This window comes from Porites lutea, chromosome 3, assembly GCF_958299795.1.
Source record: "Porites lutea chromosome 3, jaPorLute2.1, whole genome shotgun sequence".
Taxonomy (NCBI): domain Eukaryota; kingdom Metazoa; phylum Cnidaria; class Anthozoa; order Scleractinia; family Poritidae; genus Porites; species Porites lutea.
In genome coordinates, this window is record NC_133203.1 from 2,720,221 (window position 1) to 2,742,720 (window position 22,500).

General features: G+C 37.0%; 2 protein-coding genes across 3 annotated transcripts in view; one reads left to right on the top strand and one right to left on the bottom strand.

The window, feature by feature from the left end:
• Positions 1-22,500, top strand: part of LOC140930191 (protein C-mannosyl-transferase DPY19L1-like) — a 56,536-nt gene that overhangs the window by 21,610 nt on the left and 12,426 nt on the right. Inside the window, exons 1-15 of one of the 2 annotated variants that reach the window (XM_073379852.1) lie at positions 12,829-13,089; positions 13,245-13,269; positions 13,461-13,548; positions 14,716-14,853; positions 15,827-15,947; positions 17,054-17,147; positions 17,430-17,487; positions 17,765-17,856; positions 18,334-18,406; positions 18,527-18,553; positions 19,621-19,698; positions 20,595-20,647; positions 21,059-21,092; positions 21,823-21,879; positions 22,252-22,332. In XM_073379852.1, the coding sequence (XP_073235953.1) occupies positions 12,885-13,089; positions 13,245-13,269; positions 13,461-13,548; positions 14,716-14,853; positions 15,827-15,947; positions 17,054-17,147; positions 17,430-17,487; positions 17,765-17,856; positions 18,334-18,406; positions 18,527-18,553; positions 19,621-19,698; positions 20,595-20,647; positions 21,059-21,092; positions 21,823-21,879; positions 22,252-22,332 (1,224 nt within the window). In that variant the 5' untranslated portion in view covers positions 12,829-12,884. Of the gene's footprint in view, positions 1-12,828; positions 13,090-13,244; positions 13,270-13,460; positions 13,549-14,715; positions 14,854-15,826; positions 15,948-17,053; positions 17,148-17,429; positions 17,488-17,764; positions 17,857-18,333; positions 18,407-18,526; positions 18,554-19,620; positions 19,699-20,594; positions 20,648-21,058; positions 21,093-21,822; positions 21,880-22,251; positions 22,333-22,500 lie in introns of those variants that run through there. The other variant, XM_073379853.1, reaches the window with a different exon arrangement.
• On the bottom strand, positions 2,693-12,725 carry LOC140929267 (uncharacterized). Its single transcript, XM_073379070.1, has 9 exons — positions 12,597-12,725; positions 12,208-12,317; positions 11,280-11,360; positions 10,237-10,376; positions 5,585-6,083; positions 4,936-4,960; positions 4,305-4,361; positions 3,544-3,603; positions 2,693-2,788 (listed from the first exon to the last, which is right to left on the bottom strand). The coding sequence occupies exons 1-9, from the start codon at positions 12,723-12,725 to the stop codon at positions 2,729-2,731; spliced, it is 1,161 nt and encodes a 386-aa protein (XP_073235171.1). The 3' UTR covers positions 2,693-2,728.

Genomic DNA, 22,500 nt, shown 5'->3' on the forward strand with positions numbered 1-22,500 from the left:
CAATGTTACGTAGATGACACTAAATTTCAGATTTCTTTTAAGATGCGTGATTGTCCGACTGCTATGAACGATCTAAATAGCGACCTTCTTTTAATACGTAATTGGTGTTTTAACAATTTTCTTCTTTTAAATCCTGACAAAAAAAACTCGTAGTCTTTGGAAGCCGACAACTACTTGCCAAACTCCCCGACTTCAAAATATCTCTTCTAGGAAAAGGTCTCGCTCTTACATCTTCGGCCAAAGATCTTGGGGTTGTTCTAGATCCGCAACTAACGTTTGATGACCATGTTTTAAAAACTACGTCATCTTGTATGTCAAGCCTCGCACAAATCAGTCGGGTTAAACATGTTCTTGACCGTAACCAACTGGTGACAGTAATAAATGCCCTAGTCTTTAGCAAATTACTGTACTGTTCCACAGTGTGGTCGAACACCTCGAACAAAAATATCTGTAGACTACAGTCAGTGCAGAACTTTGCCGCGCGCATTATTACAGGTACCAGGAAATTTGATCATATAACCCCCGCACTAAGAGATCTACGTTGGTTTCCAATTAAACAAAAGCTGTTCTTCCGCGACGCTCTCATGGCATTGAAATACATGACTGGTCATGCTCCACATTACCTCAGCGATCAATTTACAACAAGAATTGCGGTCACCGGGCGCGTGACTCGAAGTTGCCAATTATTAAACATCCCCTTGTATAAGTCGAGTACCGGACAGAGAACATTCCACTACCGTATGGTGCACATTTGGAACGATCTAGACAGTACTCTTAAAACTGCAAAATCGATTTCTACTTTTAAATTTTATTTGAAAAATAAATTGATTACTGACTTTTTAAATAGCACGTTATGATAGTATTTTAGTATCTTACTAGTATCTTATTTTATTACAATTTTAACTTAAAAATATGCATATTGTATAGTACGTAGTGAGAATATTTATTATTCGATTAACTCTTAAATAGGTATGTTTATATTGCTTTTGTTCACCGCACTCTTTCCTTTTTAATTGAATTGTTAACTACTTCTCTTATCTTAATTAGTAGTCGCATTGTCACTGAAAAGCCCCACCAGGGGAGTGTCAATAAACTATTGTATTGTATTGTATTGTAGTTAAATTAGGCATTTTCACGTCGAAATCGTGCAGAAACGGCTAAGAAATGTAAAAAAAGTGTGATGCACGTGCAAAGTTGTTGTTTAGCCTAATAAACCTATTGTTTTTAATAAATTTTTGATAAATTAGAAAGCGGAACTTTATTTTTCCGGTTACGCCTTCCGTCCACAAGAATCTGGATAAATTCTCCACCGAAAACGGTCTCCAGGGTGGATAAATTTATAAAGGCCGGGTAGCCGTATTAGTGTGGACGGAGGACATTTTGAAAACGGAACTTTCATCGGCGACCTCATGATTATCATGTGATTTCGTTGCCCGAGTCTTCCTCGATCATAAATCCAACATGACGGACGACGAGATACAGTGTTTTTTTGTCCATGATAATTGCATGCTTGGAGTTAAAAATCGCACTTTATTACATGTATGAGAGAAATCAACGGATAAGGAGTAATTTACTTCCTTTACTGTCATCCACCTCCTCATCAGACCATGAAAAGTATTCAGTTTTGTTTTTTTCTTCCGCAGTGTTCTTCTTATAGCTTGACATGCTAGGTAAACTGAAAAAATAATAACCTCTTTCGCGTAAACAACAACGTCACAATGTTCAAATATGGCGGGAGGGAGGAGAAGTCGGCTGGAAGCCGACTTTATGGCGGGCTCAATGATTCAATATGCGCATTCTCAAAGGTGCACTTAAGCGTTTCTGTCGCCTCTGATCGTTGTGGTGCGGACGCAGAACATTTTATCCGTTTTCATGAGTGGACAGAAAACTTTTGTTTCGTTTTCATTGTAAGAGTTCCGTTTTCAAATTTATCCGGCATAGGGTGGACGGGGCATTAACGTCCCTATTATCATCATCACCACAACCACCATCATCATCATCATCATCACCACCATCAACACCATCATCATCATCGTCATCATCATCATCAACATCATCATCGTCATCATCATATGCATCCTAGTGCTCGAGTTCAACACCATATTCATTTCCATTATCATCATCACCATCATCCTCACGATCACCATCATCCTCTTCATCGCCATCGAGGTCGACGTTGTCATAATCATCATCGTCGTCGTCATGTTTATCACGCGATGGGTGGCACAAGAGGAAAACAAAATGTCATCAATTGAGCTTTACTTTTGGCTGGCTGCAAAGCAGGAGTTGAGTAGTTTCACCGAAACTCATTTATCTCTTTCTCCAACATTGTCCTTCAGTGCTTCTCCTGGTCTACGTTTTTCTTTCTGTACCATGTCACAAACCTCCAACCTCTTGGCAGAGTAATATATGGAGTCATGTAAATTAATATTGTCTTTCTTACACTGGAATTGCGTAGGCTACAAAATGAAATGAAGCCTCTTCAGCTGGAAGTCTGCATGACGCCAGTTTTATTACGCAATTGACCACCACGGCCCCACAACAGAGTTAAGTGAATAAAATAACAACAAGAGTTTGACTTGGAAAACGTCATCAAGATCTAGTGAGCTCTTAGAGGGTTGAGCAGAGTGAATCACACGAATTTTAACTCAGTATCTGTTGGAGCACTTTGCCACCTCAGATCAAAAGGTGGGCTGCAGAATTTTGCCAGTTTTCTTTTTTCAGATTTTCAAATCCTCTTCCTCTTTTTTTTTGCCGGGATTGACCATGTAGCTGATTCTTCAGGATTCTATCGAAAAAAAAAAATGAAAAAGAAATACTATCTTCTTTATATAGAATGCTGCGTCATTGGCCAATGTTGGTAAATTGAAAAAGATATGTAACGTTGTCTAGCATTATTTAGCTCTAAAGCTTGGAGACTTGTTACGTTGTGATCCTTCCTTCAGGTATGCGTTGGCTACCTGTGGGTATCTAGATTGCAAAAGTTTCCATTTGAATTAAATAAAATAAGTAAATAGATGAGGATGAGTATAATAATGATGATGGTGGTGGTTGATGGTGGTAGTGGCGACAATGATGGTGATAATAATAATAATAATAATAATAATAATAATAATAATAATAATAATAATAATAGTAATAATAAAAATAATAATAATAACAATAATATTAATATTAAATTAAAGAAGATAATAATAATATTAATATTAATGTTAAATTAAAGAGGATAATAATAATAATAATAATAATAATAATAATAATAATAATAATGATAATAATGGTGGTGATAACTGTGTAAAAGAGAATAACCCACTTATAGAGAGTGAAAAAAAACAGTAAGGTCTGTTTAGTGAGGTGTCCGCTATTGGAGAGAGAATTTACCGTACATGTGTATGTAGAAACAGACTGTTAACATCGAACATTAATATACTAACTCAGTATAATGACTGGCTTACAACCAACACACACAGGGCAGAAGATGCGCTATATCATTAAATGCCAGTAAGCTACCTTCTCTTCAATCATTTAATTCATAGAATGTACCTGAACTATGTGAATATTTTCTGTAGTAACAGGGGTTGGTTCTTCATGAGTTCTTGATAACTGCAAGAGAGAACAAAAAGCAGTATAAATTTGTTATAAACCACCCCATTTATGCAACTGCCTCGTCATTTAATATGGCTGGATTTGTTTGGTCTAAATACTAACAAAAAACACAAGGCCAGTCCTCTGAAAACCTTGTTAACCTGATACATTTTTAAGGCTCCTTTTTAGTGGTCACATGAACAATGTTTCACTTTAGTTCCATCAATAGCATGCAAGCTGGGTGTAGGGGAAGGGGGGACAAAAAGAAATGAAAGCTTGCAGTCACATCTCAGGATTTTGTTTTTTTGCATTGAAAAAGTGGATGCAAAATGCTGATTGGTGGAAATGAAATTTAGTAATGATGTCATTGTAAGAAACTGCAACATGTCGAAAGGCCATCACATTTTCACTTGTGTGAAAGCTTTGAAAACACTGTGTGAACATCTCTTTCAGAGATTTTACATTCTACCCTTTGCAAAGAAATCTAACATTCTGAATAACTCTAAGAAAAAATATAAGCTTAAATGGGTGCTCATCAAAGTAAAGCCTTGGAGCCCCATCACATGCAAAGCAAGAGAAAGGCAAGCAAGGAGAGCCGGGATGGAAGGGAAATAAAATTAATGATAACAAAAATAAGAGGATGATAATGAATAATAACTGAAAGACAGGAAAGGTTTTTTTTTATTGTTTGATATTATCATAACAATTAAAGACATTACCTTGTGTATTCTATTTCTGATAGAAAATGCAGTCTTATCAAGTGATTCATTACCAGTCTGGAAAATTGAAAAATGAATTTAAAAACAATTGAATGTGGTTTGGTGATAACAAAGCTGAAGACAGGACAGATAACAAATACAACCATATTACTTAGATTTGGTAAGGAAGTCTTTTAGCTCTGAGTAAGACACACATCTTAGATGACACAAGCAAAATCAATGCACATGTTAAATGTTTTTCTCCCAAAGAAAAGTGCCAGAAGTCAAAATTCAACAGATTTCCAAATTCCATGTCTTGAAATGCTGAAAACAGAATAGTACCATGTGAAAGTACTACCAAAATGGTTTCATGTACATGGTCACACCATAGGATTTTGTTCACAGACTCAATAGTTAGAACTACACACTATTAAAATAAATAGTATCACATGAAAGTACTGCTGAAGAGGTTTCATTTAAATGTGCAGGCTTCAGTCTGTGACTTCATTGTTAAAAGAAATGCAACATCACTGTATAAAAGTATAAACACGATTAATATACATGTACAGTATAGCGACAATCATTCTCCTTAATGTTATTACGAGTTTGAAAAAAAAAATTTAATAAGTATAGAGCAAAAATATATTATTACCAAGGAAGCATGATTGAAAGCTGTTCTGAAAAGAACAAAGAGACAATAAAAATTAACTCCTTTATACCGGGCGAAGTTGTCACTGTACAATGCAAAAAGTCACTTTTAGTAATGTTGTTTTCTCAGATTTCTAACCCTTCCAATGGAATTTGGTTTTCTTATTGAAATGGACATATCATGCAAATTATACAGACCACACCCTGCAGTCAAGCTCATCATTTCCAGTTTTTGCATTTGATTACAAATTAAATCAGTTATACTACTACATTAGAAATTACTGCAATTTGATTGGCTTAGAGCAGTGGTATTTCAGCTTAATTTGAAATACCTACATGTGAAAATTACAAACCTTTTGTGGGTAGTACTATAAACAAATAATAGCATGACTTGTACGTGATTTTTGGCATAAATACCACTCGTGATATTTTCAAATTGTCTCAAATTTACATATAACAATTTTGAAATATCACTCGTGGTATTTATACCAAATATCACTACAAATAATGCTATTACCTATACAAATCCAGATTTCCCAATCAAATGTACCCTCACCCAGTGTTAGCTTGGCAAGAAAAAAATTAGCCAGCCCAGATTTTAGCTAATCAGAAATTTCAATTATCACCAAATTTTACAGCTACGTATAGCTTACCCTTCCTCAAGTTGTGGTCCAATCATGACTTGTGACATGTAAACAGTAAATGGCCTTTCTTGTTGACTTCCTTCACTTGTCTTAAAATTGTCTTGAACAGATGGCTCAGTGGAAGGAGGTGTTGGTGGTGGAGGAGGAGGAGGTGGAGGTGGAGGAGGGAAATTTTGCATGTATGCTGGAAGTGTTGCATGAGCTGATGGTACCCGAGGTAAGTCCCATGGGGGAGGGGGTGGAGGGTATTGGAATGGATAAAGATGTTGTGGAGGTGGTAGTAAGGTTGGAAATGATGAACTTGACTGCAGCGTGTGGTCTGTAAAATTTGCATGATATGATAGGCCTGATGTTTCCACAGTGGGGCTTGTTTGCAGTCTTTGGTCATCTAAAGAAGACTCAGGAATCCTTTGGCTTGTTTCTGCAGGTTTCTTTGGCAAAGAGTCTTCAGTGCCAACTGGTGAAGAGTCTTTGGTCACCGTTTTTTTCTGTTGTTCACCAAAAAGCTCTGCAAATAAGTTTGCAAAACATATCATTAGCATAAGAAAAAAGGGTTTATAAATTATTTATGTCACGAGGATATTACTACTTTAGGGCAATTCTGTACTGAAGTCATTACTGTCTTAGTGCCCTCACCCATACACAAAATGTTCCTGTAGAGTTATGAAGAAGATCTTAGGCAAATTCCATCAGGGAGCACTAACCACGATAATATTTTTTTGATAATTTTTGCAGGCATAGCACTAAAACTTGAAAAAGTTGGCTCACACTTTTCAAGTTTCATCCATGTCCATCATTACCATCCATTACAACAGATGACAGGAAACAGTTTCCATACCTAAATATAGTAGGGAGTTTAAGCAACAATGATGGCGATGCCAACGAGGATGTCAAAAAATCAATAGGTTTATTACGCAAAACAACTTTGCATGTGCATCACATTTTTTTGTACATTTCTTTACTGTCCTTGCATGACTACGACATGAAAATGCCTAATTGCAAGTTTTATGGAGGACATAAACAAGCGACGACAAATCTCTTTTTCTCTCTCCAAACGTGAGTGCAGTCCTCAAGAAATCAACTCCAGGGAAATTTGCCTACATTTTCCATTTTCAGCAAACTGGAAAAAAAACCCGAAATTATTCATTTTAAAAGTGACGTTTTTGCTGTCGCTGCCGTCATCGATGCTAAAGCTCCCTAGTCTGAAATGACCATGAGAGGACACAGAGGCTTTTTACTGGAAGTACAATCCCACGCAGGGATGTTTTCTCCGCTGGCAGCTAATCCAACTTAATCCCATTTAATATGTCGCGCTCCTCGAAAGTGTGAAAATTTTCTTGTCGTGTATTAGATTTCAGATACATTTTCTTAATCTTCATTTTGCGCCAGAATAAATTAGTTTGCGCGCAAAGCGCTCCTGAAAAAATCACAAGGTTTGTCCCACTTCAAGTCCACCTTCTGGAGATACGCTGGCTTGGTAGCTGGAATACATTGCCGAGGCGAAGATCTGGCATTTTTTCCTCCTCATCGTATTTTCTCCACGACAAATGTTTATATTTGTGGTGAGAATGCAACGCATATATCGGTGGATTTTACTTCATGCGGCTTGCTACTTCTGAAAGAAGAGTGCCGGATTTCATCGTTTTGTCCATGTTTACTAGTGTTGGCGAATGTAAGGTAAATGAACCGACAACTGTAAGGTAAGAATTGAAGTTTTAAATTTGTTACTAGGCGAAAAATCGTGGAATTGGAATTCGTGAAACCCGTGGGTGTTACCTCTGTCACCTAATGTCATGCGATGACTCCTCGCTTTTTCGATGCGTAACACGGATACAAGAGATAAATTTCTTTCGCAAAGTGAAGTATAATTTACTTAACGAGACCATTTGACGAATATTTCTGGTTATATGCTTTATTTATATTTGCTTGGCTTATTCAGGCTACATGCCAGGAGTTTGATGACAATGTTTGTGTGCTATAATTATGCTGATAAGTTTTTGCACCTTTATATTGAAACTCATGTAAGCCAAATGTTTCTAACCTCTAGCAAAACACTCTTCTATTGTGGAGGAACTTTTAACGTCTTTCGGGGTCCAATATGGTGTCAAATTTTTAGGGGAACAAAGCTTTTGATTTTTGGCCAAACAGACTATAGCTTTTTTGTCTCTGAAGAGAGCGCAAGGCAAACGTCCGTCACAGAGCGCAGTGTAACCCAGTGATTCTTTAGGTAGAGCTAACAAACATAGGCTGAACTTTAGGTGGCACACCCATGGGTGCAGTGTAACCCAGTGATTCTTTAGGCAGAGCTAACAAACATAGGCTGCACTTTAGGTGGCACACCCATGGATGCAGTGTAACCCAGTGATTCTTTAGGCAGAGCTAACAAACATAGGCTGAACTTTAGGTGGCACACCCATGGGTGCAGTGTAACCCAGTGATTCTTTAGGCAGAGCTAACAAACATAGGCTGCACTTTAGGTGGCACACCCATGGGTGCAGTGTAACCCAGTGATTCTTTAGGTAGAGCTAACAAACATAGGCTGAACTTTAGGTGGCACACCCATGGGTGCAGTGTAACCCAGTGATTCTTTAGGTAGAGCTAACAAACATAGACTGCACTTTAGGTGGCACACCCATGGGTGTAGTGCAACCCAGTGATTCTTTAGGTAGAGCTAACAAACATAGGCTGCACTTTAGGTGGCACACCCATGGGTGCAGTGTATCCCAGTGATTGTTTAGGTAGAGCTAACAAACATAGGCTGCACTTTAGGTGGCACACCCATGGGTGCAGTGTAACCCAGTTATTCTTTAGGCAGAGCTAACAAACATAGGCTGCACTATAGGTGGCACACCCATGGGTGCAGTGTAACCCAGTGATTGTTTAGGTAGAGCTAACAAACATAGGCTGCACTTTAGGTGGCACACCCATGGGTGCAGTGTAACCCAGTGATTCTTTAGGTAGAGCTAACAAACATAGGCTGCACTTTAGGTAGCACACCCATGGGTGCAGTGTAACCCAGTGATTCTTTAGGTAGAGCTAACAAACATAGGCCGCACTTTAGGTGGCACACCCATGGGTGCAGTGTAACCCAGTGATTATTTTAGGTAGAGCTTACAAACATAAACTATACAGGTGTACATCATATGGCAAGAAGTTTTCCAGTTAAAACTTTGTCATAAAGTGCTACACCGTGGCACTTATACAATTTCTTTATCGCGCGCTTGATACATTGTTTTGACGCACAATTGATAGTCAGGAGAAGTCGTATTGTCTAAAACCATAGCAAAAGACAAATTTACACACATCACAGAGGTAAGGTAAGGTAATACACAGTATTTGCCTTGGGTATATTTACATTCAAGTATAGAAATATAACCAGATAAAAACTAAAATAATAACGATATAACAATAAAAAACCTGCTTCACATTTAGGCCTTGTGTAAAGATACATATATCTAAATTAAGGTTTTTTAATTTTCCTTTAAAAAAATTATTGCCGCACCTTCAGACACAAGCTGTTCTACAACATTCTTCCGTTATAAGAAAGGCTTCTCTTTTAAAATTCAGTGTGGGGTTGTGGAACAGCGAGCTTGTTTGTATTCATGCATTTTCTGTTAGGTTATAAGCGATTAAATCGCATGCAGCGACGAACAAAACGCGAAGCCGTCAGATATTCTAGAACCGTGTTATTTACAGTGCTGTGCATTATTATTGCTTAACTAGCTAACTACGCGCTGATGGAAATAAATTTCGCCCCTTTAAATTTCGAAACAATTCACTGGTACTGTATAGTCATAATTGGAACGGAAAGTTAGCACGCGAGCAGGGCGATTCTGCTGTAGTTTCTGCAATGTAGAAGATATTACGGCAATGAGGCTCCCGAGGTCCGTTCCCAAAAACACAACTACATGTAGTATGAAATGAATTCTGCGTGCAGACGTCTCCTTTACCAGGTTAGGTTAAATAAACCAATGGTTTGTTTGACAAAGCTCCCGCGAGACAGTTTTTTGGTGATTTTATTAATTTTTCCGATCCATTTTTTGTTTCATCTCTATTTTCGCGGCTTTTGCGATACACACTTGTTGTGATGGCATTACACTGCTTAATCATGACGGCTTTGGAAGAAACTGAATATATTGCGCTTCGCGATTTCGCAAAATTGCTGCGAGAATTAAAATATATTTTCATCCAGAAAAGCGTTTTCACGCTTCTTTCTCTAGTCAATTATCTCATTTTCTAAAGGTCCTTGAGAACTGAATAAGACAATATTTTATTACCTACAACCTACAAACCTGATTTATTTTGACCACATCGAAACAAAACTGGAAGAAGAAAAGCCTTTTATTTTTGCCGGCTTCGGCCTGCCGAAGCGATCGTGTCTGGTTTGCTTTCATATGATGACATTTTCCTGACAGAAGGGTGTCGGGAAAAACACCTCGCGCTGATCATACGTGACAAAATCCACCGCGCCTAAGCTAGTGAAGAAAAGTCTCCTGGAAGGCTCCATACAATTCCTTATAACAAAATTATAAGGAATTGTATGGAGCCTTCCGGGATACTTACAGTGCAAGCCCTTTGTGTCTCCTCATGAAACTGGACCATTATCTTTGAATTCAACAGATGCAAAAAAGATTTTAGCCTTTTAAAAAGATAGAACTAACCTCTTGTCTTTTTTGCTATAACTTTTCTTCTCTCCTGAAGTTTCTCTCTTGTGTCATTGACCGTTTCAAACTCTGGAGCATAACACACATGTAATATTCCTCCAAAGAATGATTTATTGTCCAGCTTTTTCTTGGCAAACCTAAAACAAATCACAACAACAATGAACTCATGCTTTACTAACTGCCATGGTCCTTTTATTTGTTGTTGCTTGGTAAAGACTATACACCCCGACACACTGGTGTCACCTACCTGCTCTCTCCCTCCCCTTAGAAATACGTCTCATGCCTGCAGCCCAAAAACTTTAATCTCAACAAGGCTGTGCTCTAAGAAAAAATGACTGGAGCCCACTGCTCTGAACACAGGGAATCCAGTATATGATTTTTATGAAAAATGAAACTTTTCTAGTCACCCAGTAGCAAATATAAGGCACCAGGTGCCACCAGGCATGGCTTAAGCACAACACAACTAAAATTACCAGCTCATACCTGCAGACCAATTTCTCATGCCCTGCAGAAAAATTTGAGCCACTCCTGTCGTTTGCATATGTTTGGGTTTCCTGAATTTTATTTGTACTGTCATATTAAGTTTCCACCATTACTTTGGTGGGGAAGGGTGGTATTGCAGCCCTCTGGAATGATGCCAGGGAACAAACACAGGTGGCAAATTATCTGTACTATCACACCTAGTCATATTTGACCTCCTTCCATTATGTGGGAGTCCCAAATGGAAATATGACCATCTCCATTTAGATTTGTATTCCTACAGTTAACATCAACTTCAAACAATGCATGAAGTCCAACAAAACTGACTTTGTAAAGGCCCTGCCAGGGTAAATTCCAACAAGCGACATGGCCCAAAAAGTAGTGACAGCGTGTAAAATGAAATCATGACAAGAGACAACCTCCCTCGGCCAAATTGCAACAGTGACGGCAAAGCCGACAAAAAGCAACAAGCATTTATAAACAACGACACGAGACATTTCAAAATTCAGATGGGTGACATGGGACCCCCCTCTGGCAGGACCTCTTTGTACCTACAATACCTGGCTGAATTTATCCTCTGAAACTTAATCCAGTAAACCTCCGTGAAGGGCTCAGCAGGATACTCATCAAGGAAACGATATCTAAAGCAAATAATTAACAACAGTTATTCCTTGAGCCCGGATGGGCTATTGACTCAGAGGCCATGAGGGCTCAACGGGATACTCATCAAGGAAAAGATATCTAAAGCAAATAATTAACAATTATTCCTCGAGCCCGAATGGGCTCTGAGTCAATAGCCCATGAGGCAGAAGGCCGCTATTGACTCAGAGGCTATGCGGGCGAGAGGAATAATGTTTAAGTAGAATCCAACTAGTTGGTCAAAAATATCAAGACAAAACAACTTCAGCTGGGAAAACGCGATTCAGCCATCATTGTTTTGGTTTTCAAAGTCGGTGCTTTTCGCTACTAGTGGGCTATAACATATAGCCTTGTAGTAGCTCAACCAATCAGAATGCAGCATTGATAATATATACCACTAGTTGGATTTTACTAAAATGCCTTAGTTTAAGAGTACCAAAACTCGACTAGTTGAAAAAAATCCTAAACTGTGTTTTCTTAAACTTAAAAAAATACAAGTAACATACAAAAGTATTGCCAAAAATTGTCAGATTCCAACATGAATAAATAACAAACCAAATTTTGAAGCATTTTATTAGTGAGAAAAACTTAGTTAAGTTGAAACAGAACTTAGCATTCAGGGGGGGACTTGGACCTTCTGGTCATGCTTTTCACCTAGTTTTGGTGACAAAAACTGAATGAGAAACAGCCTGAAATTTTTATTTTTTTTCTTTCACGATAAAGAAGTTTAACTAATAAATCTGGATTAACATAAAATTAAGCCATTGCCTTGGAACTGTATTGTCATTTCACAAATTTTATTGTTATGCAAAGTAATAGTAATAGTTGTTGTCACTCAATTAAGCTTACTCTTCGATTGCTCCATAAAGTGCAAATTGCTCCAGTAATTCCTTGACAGCACCTACAGCAGGTACACCTTGAACCAAAACATACTTAGATTCCAAATTTATGGTGTAAACCTTAAAAACAAAAGAAAAGAATTAAGCGCGCTTAACAAAAACTGTTAGTTGATACGCTTATATGAGAATCACACCGGCAAAATTGGGTTGATACACAGTTAACAAACTGTTAATAAAAGTAATCAGATACTTACAATTACAAATTAGGAATGCGACCGTAAATCTTACAAAATAACTTTGGTAATTTTGCCACATTCTTTTCGTCTTTTCGTTCAAGGTAGAGCCAAGATGTTTCTTGCTGTGATAAAATTAAAACGTCTCAAATTTCAAAGTACAAACCTTTACGGCCCTTTCCCAACGAGCCTCGCGATATTTTGGGCGACTATAGCTTAATGAAGTTTGTTTATGATGTTTCTTGACGGAAGAAACTTCTTTTGTATCCGAAGGCTTGCTTTGCTCGTCCGCCATGTTGTCAAAAAATGATGCGATTACATGAGGCGACATTTAAGTACAATAGCTTCCGCTGGCTCTTTCACATCGCAGGCAACGTTCTACTGGACCACAGATCAAGAGTTCTTTTAAATTATTTTTTACAAAGTTATTGTTTTTAATTTCAGCTTTTTTTAAATGCCCGCGAAAAAGAAAAAGCAAGTTTCCAACCAAACAGCCCACAAATCAAGCAATGGGTCTAGTTACCTCGTAAAATCAACGGGGCGAAACAAGTTTAAATCCAAACACAAAGAAGCTAGCGGGAAAATTGATTCGTCGACCTCTGTCCTTGAACCGTTTAGGAAGTATGGATATGGTTATGCTTCTTTGGTGCTAATCCTAGGTCTGCAGTTTATTCTTTTCTTTGTACGCTAGAATATCTACTTCTTGACACATTTCAAAAATCTAGAGTTGACTTTTTAACTTCTTTAAGAATATATGCGCTATTCTTACTTTTACATTTAATAATTAACCTTCTCTTTATTTGTTCTCCAACAGCTGCAAGTTTTGGGATCTTTCAAAGGTAAACTTATTTCTGCGAAATGATTTATACACTATTTTATGTACTATATTGATAAATTTAGAATTATGAAATGTAATGTATCAAAATACATAAGGACCTCGTACGGTATATTGATCATATCAGATTAAAGTCAATATTGACTGCAATATCGATACTGTAGCAAAAATCATTTTGTTTTTATTTTCCTGAAGCTACCACGTGTCAAGAATGTTTGAGAACGAGCGATTTTTTTCGCATTTGTCTGCTCTAGAGAGGGAATTGTCTTTCAGAACTGAAATGGTGAGTTTTTCTGATGTTCCTTTTATTTGAACTACTACATATTCTTTATGTTCTTTGTTTTTTTTTTTCAATTAATCTAGTGTGTTTTATAACATTCACGTGTAATGCGTGGCTCATTACCACCCCCTTGGAAAAACCCCTAGGGATTGCAATTGTCTTAGGTTTTTTTTATTTTCCCCACCCCCTTAACCCCAGGGACATGCCTGCCTCATGTCCTCACAGGTGGCCCAAGCGTAAAATGAGAGTTTGTATGGGAAATAAAGAGTTGGAAACTTAGATAAAATAACTGAACTAAAAGCGATAAAAGTTATTAATAAAGAGTAAATATTGTTACCTCGTGTCATTGTGTTTGTTTTTATGAAGTTTCAGCGCGATTTGAGTACTTTTACATCATTTGACCTGACATTGTAATAATAAGAGAGAAGGTAGGACAGAATCGCTCAATCGACCTGCAAAGCTGCTCAGAATCAGCTCCAAATTTCTCGCGAAAAAACAAACACACTTACATTTTACGCCACCGAATCCACAAAGTGATGCCTTAAGATCACCTTCCTGCAATCTGTTCTGGTAAACCTTGCATTTGGATCGCATAACTCGATCGAAAAGATCAACTACAGTTCAAAAATCGGCGCCACTTATCCGTGACTAGTAAAAGTGTAACATTTCAACCGTCTTGTCGCTCGGCGGTGACTGGGCGCTAGCGTCAAATAATAACTCACCGGGAGAGGGTGACATTACTTCGTTATGTCAAATCTCTATGCACTCACCTCCGAGCAAGGTCGGCTTCTTTGTTTTCACTCGGCCAATGAACGTAGCAACAAAAAAAACAAAGAAGCCGACAACGAATCCAGGTAACAATATTAACACTTAACTGATAACTTTTATCGCTTTTACTTCATTTATTTCATCTAAGTTTCAAACTCTATTTTTCCCACACAACCTCTCATATTACGCTTGGGCCACCTGTGATGTCCTAAAAGGCTGGACTTCTCCTAGAGGTTGCCAAGGGGGACAATTCGTCCCCTCATTATTATAAGAAATCTCAGTGTAAGAAACAGACCCAAAAAATGGCTTCTAGCCCCCACAACTAAGTATATTATATGGTGGCACGTGTATGGTGTGTGGCACACTGGTGAATATTACTAGTTTTCTTTTTACTTCATACAGGGTCTCTACTACTCTTACTATAAAACTGTTGTGGAAGCACCAACATTTGCTGAGGGAGTTCATGCCATTATGAATTGTAATATAACAGAATATCCAGACACCATTAACACTCTAAAAAGATTTAATTTATATCCCGAGGTAAGTTGTTGTTCTTATTGATAATAGACCCTTCCAGGATTTTTTTCAACTTTTGACTGGAAGCATTGGGCAAAAATCCATTAACACGGCTGGAAAGAAAGACTAAAAATCAGGTATAGTTACTGAGTTTGAAAGTGATTTGTGGGAAACTAACTAAGGTATAGCTCCACAAAGTCACGGAGTTTTACAGATGTTTGTTTGATTGGGGGCAAGTTTGTAAATTTGCTAATTTCAGTTTTAAGGCGCTGTTCCCGGCAGTGTCAATGGATATTGGCTTACTGGTCTTTATCAAAACCTTGAAAAATCCCATGGAAAGGTCTATTGAAGGGGTGTGTGCCCTAATAATAATAATAATAATAATAATAATGCATTGGTAGAGTGCTATTTCTCCAGGAATCAAAAGTTCTCTTTACAAAGATTAACTAATTCAAATGAGAATAAATTTTTAGACAATGAAAAATTATGTACAATACAAATTAAGAAAAGAATACTTTAAAAATATTAAAAAAAGGAACGATGAGAACAATAAAGAAGTAATGATCTATGTATAAAAAGCTATGTGTAAAACGCATAGAAAAGTCTTCAATCTACTTTTAAAAATGTCAGTAGAACTGGAATTCTTAATGTCTTCGGGCAAGCTGTTCCAAAGATAGGGTGCCACAATGGAAAAGACACGCCAGCCATAAGATTTTAAATTGAATTCACAGGTTCCTGAAAGGCCAATATGCTCAGATCAAGGATTAACATTTTAATCAAAGATTTTATTAATTTTTTCTTCTTATAGATTGTTTAGAGTACCACTTTGCATTATCAGATAGCTAGATCTTAGAGTAAAGGCAAAAAATTTTTTATAAAACTTGAGATACATTCATGTTCCTACAACAATATTTTCTGCACCTGTCAGAAGGTTTGCATATGGTTTATATTATTACAGTACATTTTACAAGCAAGAAATGACATTGTTCTCTGGCAGGTTGTTCTTGGATTTGCTTTCCGCATGTATGATTGGGTAACAAGAAGCATGAACATTCACACTAAGACTTGCTATACAGTTAACAGAGGTTATAACTTACCTCCTGTACAAAGCTGTGAGGGTAAGAGCTAACTTCACCTTTTGCTACTAGTGGTGACCAAGAAAAAAAAATTCACCAAAACATTCAAATTACTCTTTTGTAAAATTCTACAAAATAAATGGCACCATGCCAAAGCAGTTTCATTTGAATAGTGATACCACAGGATTTCATCAAGAGACTTAAAAGTTAGAACAACATACTAAATAAATAGTGCAGTGTGAAAGTTCTACTAAAGAGCTTTTATTTGGATGGTAACACCATAGGATTTCATCGAAAGACCCAAAAGTTAGAACTACGTGTACATACTAACTAAATGTGAGAGTACTGTTAAAGTGGTTTCATTTGCATGGTAACATCATAAGATTTCATCGACAGACTCAAAAGTTAGAACTACATATAACTAAATAAATAGTGCCATGTGAAAGTACTGCTGAAGAGGTTTTATTTGAATGGTAACACCATAGGATTTCATCCACAGACTCAAAAATTAGAACAACATACCAAATAAATAAGAGCATGGAAAATACTACTAGAGAGGTTTCGTGGGAATGGTAACACATAGGATTTTGCCTAGACATTTAAATGGTAGAGTGACATATTAATTTTATGATCTTGCCATAACCTGGTCAAGAAGCAAAAGAGGTATTTAACCTTGTCATAATTTTAATAGAAGTGAACAGTCCTCTGCCACAGTCGATTGGCACCGAGGGTAATTATTATTATTAAATTTAATTTCATATACAAGTTGTTAAAGGGTAATGGTTACACATGGGTTCATAAATGGACACTTTTTTCTGGGGAGAAGTGAGGAGTCCATTTAGTAGCAGTATCAAAAAAAATTCCCGAGTGATTAGATAAAAGGAGCATTATTGATACAAATATTGAAAATTGTGAAATTTTTGGCAAAGTCTTACTTGTCAGTGCAAAGCATCACTGACAGCAAAAATATTATTATTTTATATGCATGTATTTACTATATTTGCTTATTCCTTTTTTTATTATTTATTTAAATTTTGTTTATGGGTGTTCAAGTATTAACTCACTTTTTGTTTACGGTTAATTCTTTAAAATCAACATTATGCTTATATTTCATTTTTCACTTTTGAAAATATGGTTTACTTTTTCAGGTATGGGGGAGCTATCATTTTTCTATGTTTATGCCATCTTTTATCTTAGTGGATTTATGATGTCCATGTTCTTTTTACTTTGCTTTTATCTGAGGTGAGAATTATTTAAGGTTCCTAGCAACAGTGTCTAGCTTTCCTCAGCACTCTTATCTTCTTCCTCTCTCCCCATCCATTATCTCCTTATCTTTGCTTGTTACATCGTCTCTTCGTTCCCTACTCCATCCCTTTGTTCCTTTAAGTCCATCTCATCTCTCATTCCGTGCTTCTACACCTGTTGTATCTTGCTTCTTTTCTTCCAATCCCTTTCTTATTTTTTTTCCATTTTATCTGAAACTTACAGACAGGACTAATGTTTTGTCATTGTAACTTATTTCAGTGGCAGTATTCTTGGTGGACTTATAGGTACTCTTTCTTACTTCTACAATCATGGTGAGGTGAGATACCCTCTAATAATTATTAAAGCTATTAATACAGCTAAACTACAAAAACTAGTTTTAAGTAAAGGAAATAATCGGACCATGCCAAAACCTGGATACTTCATTGTTCAAGAAGGTGTATTTAATGACCCTTCTAGTACATGTAAAGTAGATTCTTTTACTAAGTTTTATTTTAAACCATTGCGAGAGCTCATCATTTTAATTTGTGAGTTTATGGCCTTCTCTTTAAAAGCTTTGCTAAAATTTACCTGACTGTGTTCTTTTCTATGCACAGAGCACAAGAGTTATGTGGACTCCTCCACTGCGGGAAAGCTTTTCATATCCATTTCTTGTCTTTCAACTTCTGGCTGTTACTCTAACAATCAAGTAATTCTCTAAATAATACTACAAGTTGATAGTTATTGGTAGAATAATGAAATTTTTGTTTTAATATCTGCATGACTAATTAATGTTCAATACGATCTCTTCTTTACATGAGCACATAATGCACCTGAAGGAAAAATTTTCCTTTTAATATGCTTTGTTAAAGCACCAAAAAAAACTTAGTAGAGAAAGAAGACTCACCAGTGCATAGGTACTTAAGCAAAAGGAAGTAACTATAAAGATGATAAGAATCAAATCCAGTTGTTTGCATGAGGAGAAGTAGTTTGTTATAATGATCTTTTTGTTAGGAGAACTTTGTGCTTGCATCTAGGTCATTTTCACAGTGAAATAGAGAAAAACAGGCTAAAATAAATTTATTATACATGCAGCTTAGGCCGTGGCCTTGTTAGCCAGCTAAATGGCTTGTGTTTGTGATTATTAAGTATCTAATTTATTTATTTATATTCCAAATGTTCCTAGGTCTTCTAGGGCAGATTGGAGACATCTGTTATTAGTCGCCATAACAACAAGTTTATTTATGATTCCATGGCAGGTGGGAAGTAGGAGCTTGACTGTCTTTCCATGCTTGTTTCATTCCTTTGTTTGATGATCTGTATGATATTCATGATTATATTTCTTAACTTGATGTATACCATTTTTCTTTGATTTTCAGTTTGCCCAGTTTGCATTGCTTACTCAGGTACCCCAGTAGCAATTTTGTTACATAATATTCCAGGAAGTACATGTAGATGAAAATTATTTGCAATATGTAGAGTGGTGGTTTATTGTGATTTTAAGAATGCAACTGTCCAGTATAAACTGAACTGTCTCCAAAATGTACTGAAGTAGCTTTCTAGCAATAGGAGTAGACTACAATAAAATACCATAAACTTCCGCTTATAAGCCCCTACAATTATAGGCCCATCTACCTGTAAACAAAAAAATACATCTGGCCCCAGTTGTTCAAACGTTGGATAGCGCTATCCAGCGGAAAAATCACTATCCAGCGGATAGCGTAATTGATTTCCGTAATACTTATCGGCTGGATAGTGATTTATCCGGTGGATAGCGCTATCCAACGTTTGAACAACCGGGGCCTGGTTAAAAGCCCTTCCCCTAATATAAGCCCTTCTAACTTGTATTGAAATGAATTCGATTTTTTACGATGTTTCAAAGCATGCGTAAGAAATACTTTTTATACATTTTAAAAAAAATTGTGAATGTGTTATCCAAATAGACTTTACTTAATACGTTTTAATTACTTAAGGATAGTTTTGTTGTTGATTTGTATATCAGAAGTGTGATTTACTTTATTTATTATGTCGCAGTATGAAACTTTGGAATGCTGTCCACATTATGAGTAGTATAGGGCGCATAGCGTAACCTACACCACTTGAGAAGCTATACTTAGAAGTAAAAAAAGGTCGATACGAAACCTAATACGATCCTAAAATACATAATGATATGAAACTCTCTACTTAAAAAGCCAATTAAGAATATTATTAAATTCCGAAACTAATAATTAATAATAATAATTAATAATTATTATTATTAGAGTGGTTTTCGTTTGAGTGTCGTAAAACCAAAACCAAAGTAATTACTCTGGCGCGTCACAATTGGCTTTGGTCTTACTTCTGATTGGATGAAAAGGTGGCGCGAATCTTTTAAGCCAATCGCATCGTGTAGAAAGTGCAAAACCAATTACTTTTCGACACTCAAATGAAAACCGCTCTATCATCATCATCATTATTATTGTTTTTATTGCAGACTTGTGCTTTGTTTGGGTTATACTTTCTTCAGTTTATTACTTCACAAAAGCTCTGTACCATTCTGTATGGCCTTCTGGTACGTTTTTAATGTCTTTTGCATATAGTAATTCAGGACTTGAGTATGTTAACCACTGGACCGTACTGAGAGTGAGAACTATTAATTTTGTGCCTGAAAAAAAAAGAGGTAATTGTAAAGAACAACTCCCCTAAACCGACTATCGGCCAACTGTCGGTCAACATTCGACACATCACCGACATATTACCGACAGTAACATCTCACGAAAAACTGTTCAAATTGAAAACCTAAGACACGATTCGACAGCATGTCTCGCACGAAAATGAATGAAACAGCTTGGAGCATTGTCGTGCAACCTGTGAGCTACAACAAAGCCGGTTTACTTGGCTGGAAAATATGCCTTTTTCTTTGGCTGCTCCGTTAAAGTAGGGAGCTCAAGTAACGACGACGACATCGTCGCTGACAACGAGAACTTCAAAGAATCAATTTAAAAACGATGAATAAAACAAGTTAATAAAATCATAAGACATGAGCTGTTAAATTTCTAGGACAATCTTTCAACCGAGGGCCGTGCTTCTGATACCCTGGCACCAGAGGTCCGTTTTTAAAGCTCCTAGGATGAAATAAACCTCCCTTGCGATTTGATAAAGCTCTCGAGACGTTTTGTTTTTCTCTTCGCAAATCGCGCCTCGCTGTCCTGGCTTCGCCTTGAACCATCAAATATTTGGTGGAAAAAAAAAAGCGCGGTACCCAGGTAGCCTGCGAACCGCAGACGTACTTTCGGTCGTCGCTTCTCTCCCTATCGACGACCGGAAATACGTCTGCGGTTCGCAGGCTAGCACCCAGGGTATGTAACGGCTGGTCTGAATAACTTTGTTTTCAACTCTTGCTTGTGTTTACACACCGCTTCTACGTTTTATCAGAGACCTGTAAGTGGCAACGTTTGAATCTTGTAGGTTGGACACGTATTAAACTTTATAATTCAGTTCGGGAACTCCATGCTTCTCAGGTGAGGAATATATCATTCTCCATAAATAATTGTCTGCAAATCTCAAGTTCGCGAAATTTTACGGTATTTTTTCACAGGGAGGCTCCGCCCAGAAGTCTAACCCCTTACCCTATTATGAATGTCAGACAATTCGCCCCCGACAACTAGCCTCCGGTATACAGACAATTCGCCCCCACTTTCTAGACGATTAGCCCCATTACACCCCTTTTGACATAAAAGGTACCCCATACCTATACGTAGGCTTACTTTAATAAAGTGATAGCGTAGAAGAGAGGAGCTTGCTTAAGTGAAATTGAGGTTCGTGATTTCACTTAAAAAAAATCGTTATTTTTGTTATTTTTCTCCCCGCTTTGCAAGTGAGGCACTTAGGTAGCTGATGTTTTCTAATTAAATTTTTCTTTTCACGGACAGTTCTTTCTTCTTGTCAGCTCTCATTACAACTTTGGTGAGTATGTTGGTCTTGTCGGTCATCGATAACGTATTTATTTCCCAAGACTCTTAGCGTTTAAAACAACAACCTTTATTTCGATTACATTCAGCCGGAAACTTAAGGCATCTTTTGCAAGGCATGTTTTTGTTCAATGTGTCTATACTGTAAACAACAATGCATCTAAATTCGACACCGTGAACACAGAAGGAAACTAAGGTTATTTTCATAACTGGAAGTGAACTTTGTAAATGAGCAATCGAGTATTGGCATCGTGTAGCATATATGTAGTCTGTGACAAGTGAAGTAGTTTATTTATTTAAAACATTCCACCGTTTCTGATTGGCTTAAAGCCCCTGGCTAATTCTTCATAACCAACTGGCCATATTTGAAAGATGGAGCAATATACCATCGATTCGATAGTATATTTCTTCATCTTCCAAATATGGTATCGATCAGGCGTGGCCGCCATGCTGTTTGAACTGAAAAACAAAATTGCGTTCACGGTTATCCGAAGACGAAATAACTGAATTTGTAACTAAAACTGAACGGAAAAAAAGCAAGAATACCCAAAACATTTTGCTCGATGAATGTTATATACTCGTAGGATGTTATCGACCTCGGTCTTCACCCTTTTTGGATAACATCCTCCTTCCTCAATCTGCATAATTCTTCACGTCCTACTCAGCCTCATTGAATAATTGCTAATTATGTGATTTATTTCAATTTTTTTTCATTCTCATTGTAGGTTGTTGCTAAACTTGAACCTGTCATTTACCGTCTTCCACATCAGCTTCTTGTTTGGGTAATGTGTGTTATATTTTGAAAGTTGTATATCTTTAAATTTCCTGTTAAGAACCGCATTTTAGTCTTAGGACCAGTAATGACAGACAGATCTGAGTAGTGAACAACTTTGTGTATGCAACGACTAACCTTACTTGTCCAATAGAGTTTTTTTTTTTTCTTACACGAATTGTGTATGCCTATTGCCATTTGCTACTCCGGAACCTCCGGGGAGACTGGGTACCAATTTTGCGCAGTTGTTTTTCTTATTGGATTATGGTTTTTATAATAGCAACTTTTAACCAATCATCATACATCTGATTTGTTACCCAAACATGTTGAAGTTTTGCACTGATCTATTGATTTGAAAGAAGAAATCTGTTCTATTTTTCAGGCGGCACAAGGTGTTATGTTTCTTGCTGGGACTGTAGGAATTAAGATTGCTATAGCAAAGATTCTGGGAATTGCAGATGATGTGAGTCGGGAGAAAAGATATTTTAACAAATGTATCAGAACCAGTTATGTTTGACCTTGATAAAGAGGCTGGTTACTGGAGTGTTCGCAGTTCTTTTCCTTCCCCGTCACTTATTTATTTATTTATTTATTTATTTATTTATTTATAGATTCGTACAAAGTACAGGGG

Bases quoted from the DNA above. Each gene is read 5' to 3' on its own strand.
- LOC140929267 (XM_073379070.1), bottom strand. From the start codon at position 12,725: ATGGCGGACGAGCAAAGCAAGCCTTCGGATACAAAAGAAGTTTCTTCC. The intron at 10,377-11,279 runs GTATTGTAGGTA...GATTTGTTTTAG, and splicing joins CAGAGGATAAATTCAGCCAG to GTTTGCCAAGAAAAAGCTGG. The intron at 3,604-4,304 runs GTAATGTCTTTA...TCTCTCTTGCAG, and splicing joins TCAGAAATAGAATACACAAG to TTATCAAGAACTCATGAAGA.